Here is a 10,971-nt window from a genome sequence, read left to right on the forward strand (position 1 = left end):
TGAGGCAGCGTCGGTGGTTGGATGTGGTGAAGGATTATGATTGCGAGATCCTTTACCACCCGGGAAAGGCCAATGTGGTGGCCGATGCGCTTAGCCGCAAGGCGGCGCCGATCAGGGATGCCTGTTTGAGGATGACTGTGGTGACTCCCCTGTTGGAGCAGATTTGGGACGCTCAACAGGAGGCTATCAAGGAGGAGCATCGGAAGAGCGAGCGCGTAGTAGGTCAGGTTTCCTCCTTCGATTATGATAGCCGAGGGTTATTGACACTACACCGTAGGGTGTGGGTGCCGTATCACGGGGGCGTGCGCCAGATTTTGATGGAGGAGGCGCACAAGTCCCGATTCTCCATTCATCCCGGGGCGACGAAGATGTATAGGGATCTTCGTCTAGACTATTGGTGGCCCTGCATGAAGCGGGATGTGGCATGGTACGTCGAGCGGTGCTTGACCCGCAGGAAGGTCAAGGCCGAGCATCAGAGGCCGCATGGCAAGATGCAACCGTTGGACATTCCACTGTGGAAGTGGGAAGATATCACGATGGATTTTATCACAAAGCTTCCCAGGACCGCACGTGGAGTGGATTCGATTTGGGTCATCGTGGATAGATTGACCAAGAGTGCTCACTTTATTCCGATTCCGGAAAGCATATCGGCCGAGAAATTGGCCGACATCTATATCAGGGAGATTGTGGCACGGCATGGGGTGCCAGTATCGGTGATCTCAGACAGGGATGTGCGTTTTACTTCCAGGTTTTGGAAGAGATTCCATGACGAGTTGGGCACTCGTCTGCATTTCAGCACCGCCTTTCACCCGCAGACAGATGGACAGAGTGAGCGGACCATCCAGACTTTGGAGGATATGTTGCGGGCGTGTGTTCTGGATTTCGGTGGTAGCTGGGATACCTATCTTCCTTTGGCTGAGTTCTCCTACAACAACAGCTATCACGCGAGTATCGACCGCCCTCCCTTCGAGATGTTGTACGGGCGGAGGTGTAGGACCCCGATATGCTGGGGTGAGGTTGGCCAGAGAGTTATGGGAAGCACCGAAGTGGTGCTCAAGACGACTGAGAGGATTCAGCAGGTCCGGAGCAGGCTTCAGACTGCTCAGAGTCGACAGAAAAGTTATGCCGACAAGCGTCGATCCGATTTAGAGTTCCAGGTCGGGGATATGGTCCTCCTGAAGGTGTCGCCGTGGAAAGGCGTCATCCGATTCAGGAAGCGGGGCAAGTTGGGCCCGCGATTCATCGGACCGTTCAGGGTCTTAGCCCGGGTGGGCAAGGTAGCATATAGGCTGGATCTGCCAGCCGAGCTTAGCCAGATCCACAGCACTTTCCATGTTTCGCAGTTGCGGAAGTGCCTAGTGGACGATACTGCAGTAGTACCTTTGGAGGATATTCAGGTTGATGACAGCCTGAACTACATCGAGCGCCCAGTCGCAATCCTCGACAGGAAGTCGAAGGATTTGAGGAACAAGAGGGTGGAGCTAGTGAAGGTGCAATGGCAGCACCGCAAGGGTTCAGAGTGGACTTGGGAGCCGGTAGACGAGATGATGGAGCACTATCCCGAGCTGTTTCAGGATCAGGCAGCAGACTTCGAGGACGAAGTCTAAAATAAGTGGGGGAGATTTGTAGCACCTGGTTTCCGGTATGTGAATTTTATTTGAGCATTGACCTAATTTAGCCTTAGACTCGGCGAGTCATAGGGTCCGACTCGCCGAGTAGGGACGGGACTCAGGACGCGTTTTAAGTAGGCGACTCGACGAGTCCATATCCTGGACTCGGCGAGTCACCGCTGCGGGATGAAACCCTAAGTTTCAAGGGTTTGCACCCTATTTAAACCCTCATTCCGCCCCAACTCGTCCCCATTCACCCCAGAACTCCCCCTACATCGTTTTCCCCTTGTTTTCTTGAGAGTTTGAGGTGCTCTTAGTGTATTCTTGAAGGTTTTGAAGTGTAAGAGGAGTAGATCAAGAAGAGGAGAAGGAGATCAGCCATCCTTGTGTCATTTCAGCATTTCCCTTGAGGTATAACCCGTTTTCCCCTTGATTCTATGCTTAAACTTCATTTGGGTCCTTCTTGGTCAATTCCCCAAGTTTGCATGTTCATTATATGTTGTAATAAGGCGTTTGGCCTTTGGATCTATGTAAGATTGAGCTCCAGGAGCTCAGATCTGTTAGCTTTTTGGCCTCATAAGACTTGTTAGCCCTAGATCTACCATTTTGAGACATTTTGAGCCTTATAATCCTTATTGGTGGATATCCACACGTAAAGTTGGAAACTTTACGTGTGATTCGTGTCCTAGAAGTCCAGATCTATGAATGGCATAGTCTGGAACCGAGCAAATCGGTATATTTAAGGAGTGCATGGCGACGACTCGGCGAGTCGCATAGGTGACTCGGCGAGTCTGGTCGCGAGTCACAGAATTGGTCCCTTCTTCATGTGTCGAGTTGAGCCTTGAGTCACAGGGGGTGACTCGGTGAGTTGGGAGCTGAACTCACCCATGTTAGGACTCGGCGAGTCAATGCCCTGACTCGGCGAGTCCAAGGCAATCTTCATAGCTCAAGAACAGACTCGGCGAGTTGTTCATACAACTCGGCGAGTCTTAGCATAAAGTGTTCATCGGATGAAGATGAACTCGACGAGTTGTTTATACAACTCGGCGAGTAGGATGAAGGACTTGAATATTGGTTAAGAAGGTGAACCCGTCAAGTCGTCGCCTAACTCGACGGGTAGAATCGGGATTCAGGGCAGTCGTTTGGGCAGGGACTCGGCGAGTTGGAAAGCCAACTCGGCGAGTCGGGTCAACTGAAAGTTGACTCTGACTTTGACTTAGAGCATGGTCATGGGTAAAATGGTCATTTTACCCAAAGGTCAGTGAGCAGTGTTTGATTGGGTATATTGTGGAAATTGCAGCCGGAGGACTCCCGGAGCAGCAGTCAGTTAGTTTCCGATCAGTTCAGCAGCTACGTTGAGGTGAGTTACCTTCCAGTAGAGGTGGGTCTAAGGCCACAATGCCGACCCACCAGTAGGAGTTGTATGATAGATGACTGTCTTTGTGATATCATCTAAGTTCGCTAGTATATGATATGTTATATGTTAGCATGATACGTTGTTTGTGATAGTAGTCGGGTACGGTCACTAGGACCGGAGGGTAGTCAGACACCCCAGATGCGTCTGACAGTATATGATTATATGTTTGCATGCTGGCTTGTTATGTTATACATGATAGAGGTAGTATGAGGGGACCAGTCCCTGTGGTCGGTTGTTAGGACCGACGGGTAGTCAGCACCCCAGAATGGCTTGACATGGGTAGTCAGCACCCCAGAATGGCCTGACACGGGTAGGTCGGCACCCCAGAATGGCCGTACCGGGTAGTCAGGCACCCCAGAATAGCCTGACAGTATATATGTTATGTGTTTGTATGGTATGCGGTACGTTGGGGGAACTCACTAAGCTTTGTGCTTACGTTTATAGTTTTGTTTTCAGGTACCTCTGCATCGAAGGGGAAGGAGCCGGCGCGGTAGTGGCACGTCATACACACACTCTTCGGTTTCCGCATTTATGAGATTTACTGGGACTGTACTCTGATATTTCGATGGGATGTATGGTGTGGCTTTTTAGAACATGGTTGCAATGTGTTATGGTGTGAACAAACAACGTTTCTTTTTATTTAGACAAGGTTTCTATTTATTAATGTTTTCTAAAGTAATATTTTAAAAATGAAATTTTCGGACGTAAAAATTGGGTCGTTACATCAATAGCCGCCATACTAAGAAAATACACCATGGAAATATCAAACATCAAACATAGTGCTCAACACTCCAAGCTACCTTCTTATTAGTTCCTTAGTAACCTCAAAGTTCCTCCTAAATATCATATGGATCGTGTGCTTTCAGTAGTACAACCCCATACTACCTTCCACACCTATCCGTAGTCGATTCGGAATTCATCCCAAGGTCATAAGTCACTATACTAGACCACTCCTAGGTATGCTAACATCTACCTCTCGTACGAGTTATTACTAAATTTCTAGGCACTCTTCGTAGGATTATCCTCGCTCCTGTACCACTAGTTGCTTTTGTAGATGCTTGTCATACATAATATGGGGAAAAATAGAGTGTCGAATAATCAACTCTACCCAAAGTCCACAAAAAAAAAAAAAAAAAACAGGAAGTAAGGTGAAGTCGATGATTATATGGCTATTTAATCCCAACCGTATATGTAACATTCAAGTTTTGGTAAGTTTCTCTTTTAACCCTTATTGCAAATTATTAACACTTTGGTCGCTGGCTAGTACGTCGGGCGTACTCTATGAGTATGCTTAGCGTACTAGCCCATTGATGATCTCGGACTTCATCTACTTACGTCGGGCGTACGTGGGAGTACGTAGGGCGTACGCATGGTTTGGCCAAAACCTAATTTTTAGGGTTTGCACCCTATTTAATGCAAATATTTCTCGAATAGGTGTTCATTGGAGATGAGGGGACATCTACATTATCATTGTTCTATTGGAATTGCTTTTACTATATGTACTCAGCCCATCGTGGCGTAGATTGTGATGTGTTTCTCTATTTTGTGTTGTCAAAAATATCATGAAGTATTGCCAAAAGTCAGATCGTGAAGTATTGCCATTGTTTTATTCAAATTGCTTTTGTCATATGTGTTTTGTCAGATTGTGACGTAGATTCTGATGTGTTTCTGTATTTTGTATTGTCAAAAATCCTATGAAGTACATTGGGTTGCACGCATAGGAACGGAGTCGAGGTCGGATTTCACGCGTGAGGATATGATATACCCACACCGTATAGCCTAAAATATAGACGATTCAATATATTACTTATAATTTAATGTGACTATACCACCTCAACAAAAATATTACTATCAAATTTAAAAGATTATTTAGAACTATTTTTACCATTTAATATAATTTTCAATTATTATTGATAAAGATAATATGCAATATTTGTCTTATTTTGGACATATGGATGACATCTTTTTAATGTATGATTTATTTTATATTTTGTTATGTACTTTTATTAATTTAATAAATAAAAAATACATAAGAAGTTAAAAAAAATGTAAAATTGGTATTAAATGAGGGGACATTAATGCAAATATTTCTTGAGTTGAGCCTCCTAGGAGGGTTCCTGTTCATTTGGGTTGAGTGATGAATGGTAAAGCACCTGATGCCAGTGAACTGTACCTTGAATTTGTGTTCATTCGTGATGAGTACTGGCCAGCATTCCATGTGAGAGCATCCTAGGAGGCGGTTCTGTTCACTTGCGTTGAGTGATGAATGGTAAAGCACCTGATGCTAGTGAACTGTTGTAATGCGCTTCTAAGCAAACTCGGTTCTCTATATGTTCAAAGAAAAGCAGCTATACCTATAATCAATTAATCATACTTAATCACCAATAAAAAACAATGCCTTTTTCAGAGGTAGACCTAGAAAAATTTCGAATCCCACTAGTGGAGATCACTCGGGCCACAAAAAACTTCAGTTCAGAAACTCTAATCGGAGATGGTGGATTTGGTCTGGTCTACAGAGGACAACTCTCTAACCGCTGGAGAAACCAGCTAGTAGCCATCAAACGCCTTGATCCTCAAGGTTATCAAGGAACCAACGAGTTCCATAATGAAGTCAAGTTGGTTTCAAGTTTCAACCATCCAAACATCATCCCTTTCGTTGGCTACTGTGATGATGCAAATGAGAAAATTATAGTTTGCAAGTATGCTACAAACAGAAGCCTTGAGTATCACCTCCAAGACCCAGATAGGAGGCGTCGCCTAACATGGGAACAGCGCCTGAAGATATGCTTAGGGGCAGCAACAGGAGTAAAGTACCTTCACTCTGGTCTTGGGGAGCATAGCAGAGTAATTCATAGAGATTTGAAGAGTGCAAATATTTTGTTAGATGAAAATATGGAAGCCAAAATATGTGATTTTGGTTTGTCAAGATTAAGTCCAAGAAATCAGCAAGATACCCTCGTCCGTACAAGGCCTTCTGGTACTAGGTTTTACATGGATCCGGTTTACAACGAAAGAGGTAGGCTCTCTAAAGAGTCTGACATATACTCATTTGGAGTCGTAATGTTTGAAGTGTCGAGTGGGATGATGGCTTATAAGGAAAGGCCCTTAGAAGATACCAATGAACTGTTTCTGATCGACATAGTCCGAAGCTATTATGACGATCATGGACTTGTTGACGGACTTGACAAGTTAAAAGATCCGACTATCAAAGATCGGACTGATATGAGGTCTTTTCATAAATTTAACGAAATTGCACATGAGTGCATTAACATGGACATAAAGAAACGCCCCACGATGGATAGGATCATCAAGGCGATTGAGGAAGCGTTGAATTTCCAAGTAAGTCTTTTTGTTTGATATTTTTAAGGAAACATATTTGCATATAATATATTATAAATTATTCCATGCATATTTTAATCTTGACTATAATCTTTATTTTTTTTTATTATTATAACAATACAGTCAACCAAAACACTTATCTTTCCTCCATAAACACATTCTGGAAACAGATTTTCAGGTAAAATTAATTTCCAATTTGTTTATGAACATCTGAGAGAGACTCTAGCCTGGATCCATGAATCAGAAAGAACCCAAAAAGTTTGTCATGGATTAGGCAATGTAAAGATATCGGAAAGTGAAAGTGAGTCATTATTTTGATGTTGCAAGCACCAGTCCTTGAATTGTTATGAGGGCACTACGATCTCTTGGAGCAATATTTGATTAAATCAATGTTGGGGATCGACTAATTAAGATCACATCCAATGTGCATAATGCAGCAGTAACATTTTTTTTAATCTTAAAAAGCAGTATATATGTAATGATAAAAATGACTAAAATTTGCTTTTCAAAAAAGTCTGTATAATTTGTATTTATGTTAAATCATAAATGTATATTAAAAAAAGTAAAAAAAAAATATCTAAATAAAAAAAATAAAAAACTGATATTTTAAAATAAAATAGAAAACCTTTAAAAAAAACTTTAAAAAAAATTGGATATTAAAACTAGAAAAAATAAAGTACGCAAAACAAAAAAATGTAAGAAAAATGAAAAAAAAAAAAAAAAACCTAGTTTGTTAAATATTTTTCAAACTGTACTAAATTGCTAAATATTTTTCTCAATAACTTCACCGTGAAAAACTTAACAAAAAAAATTACTATATTTACTTTTTTTCCGTGAAATTAATAGTGAGCGTTAGGTTGTTGACGAAGATAGCTAGCTATTCGATTTTGTAAATTCTAAAACATTCATTGTAATCAATATTTTTTTTTATCATTTACCATTATAGCTTAATAAATATAGTTAATCAATATAAAACAAATCACATTACCCAACATATTATAAAAGGAGGTTACGCCCTAACTATTTGTAGTAAAACACACTTACACATGATGAACGAAACAGCAAGTATCTCGAGATACTACCACTAAGTTCACTTAGAGATGCGTGCAGATGTCTGGCATCTCCGAAGGAATCAACTCAGTGGAATATTACGATGACTTTTGGGAGCCACTTCTGCCACAGGGTTACCAAGAAATCGTTGCGAGGGCGGTTCCACCGCTGGATTTTGACTCTAAAAAGCAACTCTACTTTTGCTTATCGGACTCACCTATTTTCCTCGATGATGGCTACCTGGTAAATCGATCATCCTTGTGATACCCTCTTTTTGCTTCTTCCTTTTTAAATATGTATATATAACCTCTTCCATCTTTGTGCGTGACTGTTGTAATAAAGAAGACTTCTCAAAATTCTAACTCATTGGCCATTGGAAATTTTTAATACCATGCAACATAAGGGGTTTTTTTTCGATATAATTGTTAAAAAAACACTTATAGTAACTATGATTTGGTCTCACATAATCCCAATATAAACAGAGCTTCCAGCTAGATATGGAGAGTGGGAAAAAGTGTTATATGTTGGGCGCAAAGCAGCTATCAATTGAATGGCAAGATAACCCAAACTACTGGGAATGGGGACATACACTTAAATCAAGGTCTCTCTTGTCCTTTTAGTGCCATTTTCTATAGAATAACAAACATACAATACATGTTATAATGTTACAAGTTATAACGTGTTTGGCATGCATTGCACCCTTGTCCAAAATAGCTTTAACAAGTTACACATGGTCCCATCTCCTCTGTATTATTGGAGTATAATCTAGAAGAACATATGCTTTCATTCGTGTAGGTTTCCACAGGTTTGTATACTTAAAGATGTATGTTGGCTTGCTATCCATGGCAAAATAGCATCTATGATGTTGTCAGGATACACTACATATGTAGCATACCTTGTCTTTCGAACTACTAGCAATTCACGAGGACTTTCTGTGCCCGCTAAAACAACGGTGAATTTTCATGGGGTAAAAATCGAGACCGAAAATGTGTATCTTCAAAGACCAGAGGCTAGGGAAATATGGCAAGAAAATGATAGGTTTCCTCATAGGAGAAAGGATGGGTGGATGGAGATCAAATTGGGAGAATTTATTAATTACAATGACGAAGATGCTGGTGAGATTGAGATGGCTTTTGACGAGGTTAAGCATTTAAACTGGAAGCGTGGTCTTATCGTGGAGGGCATTGAGCTTCGACCTAAATCTACATCTACTGATCAATATTCACCATTTGTAAATCACACATACACACACAAACAGAGGGAGAACGAGATGATCAACGAAGGAGCCAGTCGATCGGAATTGCCAAAATCTCGTCAGCCATTGGAATTGCAAGAACGTCATCAGCCAGGCATACTTTCACTAAGTTTTCTACAGAAAATATTATGGAAGTGTACGAAAACAAACAAAATAAGAAATTGATAAGACTTGTGTTTAACACAATGTCCTTAAAACAAATTTGTCCGCTATCAGATGCTTGTTTCTCACGATACAACAGTTGGAAGGAGTTTTCTAGACCAGCCAATCTAGCAAAGCCCACATTATACCTCCAACGAATTAAGAAAACAAAAAAAAGAAGTAGAAGATGTATGGTTTCTGTAACATTTGTCTCTCAATCTCACATAGAGTGCAATATGTATACTAAGACAAATCTATAACCGACATGTTGTCATAAACTATGTAACAGAAAAAACTGATGACTGTCGTTAACCATTAAATCATAACCGACAATATGTGATGAATCTTATGTTTTATTCAAGTTTGGTAATGAGAAATATAAAAAAATTCAGCTATAAAAAAGGAATGTTTGCTTAAAAGCCCTTGAACTGGTCGACCGGTGACATTTTGTGGCCATATGGAGGACACCCGTATGCAGTTTTAGTGAACCCAACCCAATTTGGTTTGCATTTGCACCCCTCTATGCACACAAGAGACATAATTTAATCGATATGTCTTACATGTCTTGAAATACTTTCTACTTATAAACATATTTCCTTTTCCTTTTTGTCCCTATGTTGCGTGGCTAAAAACTCACTTAACCTCTTTTCACAATTCACCCGACAACCTCATTTTAATGATTAATTTATCATTCATTCTAAGTCCCTTTTGGATGTGTGATATACCAAAATGGACGTATCAGAGAGAAATAATATATATATATATATATATATATATATATATATATATATATATATATATATATATATATATATATAACTTCTTAATAATTTTAATAATGTGTAGGGTTCGAAGTTCGTGTTCAAAGATAGAAATAAACTATTTTTCAAAATTAGTTAAACCAACTTTAAGAACAATCTCCTGAATGAATGAAAATTGATAAGACATTTTCAAACTACCTAAAGAAAATCCATTTGAACCGTACATAAGATATGTTGAAGTCCTTAATGTTTTGTCTTTTATGTAAACAATCAATGACTCTCACATAATTATCCATGATCTAGTAAAGTTGTAATTGATGTGTTTGTTATAGTCATATATAACGGACACATGTCAGGTTCTACAAGAGCTCGTAGGAATTAAGCCCCCTTTAATTCTTTTTAAAAAGACCTCAATTTTCTCTTACATAAGTGATTCTAACAAATCACTAAAAACCAACTCTTCATATTGCACCCATTTCTTTGACTTCTGGAGCTTTGTATAATTGCATTTTTTTCTCAAGAATGAGTTGCAATTCTTTGTTAACTTGTTCGTCGTCTTGTTCATTTCTTTCGGGAACCGAGTCGTCACTAGGCTTGTAAGATTATACTTACTGAGCATCACGAAACCAGAAAGCCTCAGGACGAGAAGATAGGAGTTGGGTTTCTGAAAAAACTTTGAGAATATTGCATAAATGGATTATCACCTGTATTTTCCCCTAAAAGACTAAATACGTTGTAAGATTGTTACATCGGGTAATAATGTGGATAGTTTTGGTTTTGTTGCTAGTTTTGGTCTTGTAGATAGTTTGAGTTTTAAAATATTGGAAATGAACATGGAATAATTTTACTTGAACCGTCTTGTACGGATTTATGTCTTTGGCTATAACTGACTTGTTTAGCTTTGCCTCAAAAATTCATTGAATTGAGTGATAGAATGAATTCCAATGACTAACTACTTTGGATATCTATATGTAACGACTGAAAAATTCCAACCAATTTAAAATTTTCAAAAACAACCCGATTTCATTAAATTATTACAAAAAGGTTTCCAATACAATTTATTTAGATTATTCCCAAAATCACATCACAACATAAACATGAGGAGCGGTACGATCACGCCTTCGCCTTGTCACGGTCTCCTGAAGAACCTGAAAGACATTAAACCACAACTGTAAGCCCGAAAGCTTAGTGAGATATCCCCAAAATACCAACCACATATACCATACACGCATAACAGGCCATATCATATCCAAACACAAAACAGCCATGCACATCGGGTCTACTGTGTGACTGGTCCGCCGCACCGGCCCACAGTCCACCTGGTCCACCCTCCGAGTCTAGCCATATACATCGAGTCTGCAGTGTGATTGGTCCGCCCGCACCGGGCCTTCAATCCAC

At 40.2% G+C, this 10,971-nt stretch overlaps 1 protein-coding gene across 1 annotated transcript; it reads left to right on the top strand.

Moving 5' to 3' along the window:
• The first annotated feature begins 5,421 nt into the window (after nt 1-5,421).
• On the top strand, nt 5,422-9,181 carry LOC111893841 (probable serine/threonine-protein kinase PBL26). Its single transcript, XM_023889923.3, has 4 exons — nt 5,422-6,366; nt 7,477-7,659; nt 7,899-8,017; nt 8,212-9,181. Exons 1-4 carry the CDS (start codon nt 5,422-5,424, stop codon nt 8,834-8,836), a joined length of 1,872 nt encoding a protein of 623 aa, XP_023745691.2. The 3' UTR covers nt 8,837-9,181.
• The last annotated feature ends 1,790 nt before the right edge of the window (nt 9,182-10,971 follow it).

The sequence above is a fragment of the Lactuca sativa genome, chromosome 2 (genome assembly GCF_002870075.4).
Source record: "Lactuca sativa cultivar Salinas chromosome 2, Lsat_Salinas_v11, whole genome shotgun sequence".
Lineage (NCBI taxonomy): Eukaryota > Viridiplantae > Streptophyta > Magnoliopsida > Asterales > Asteraceae > Lactuca > Lactuca sativa.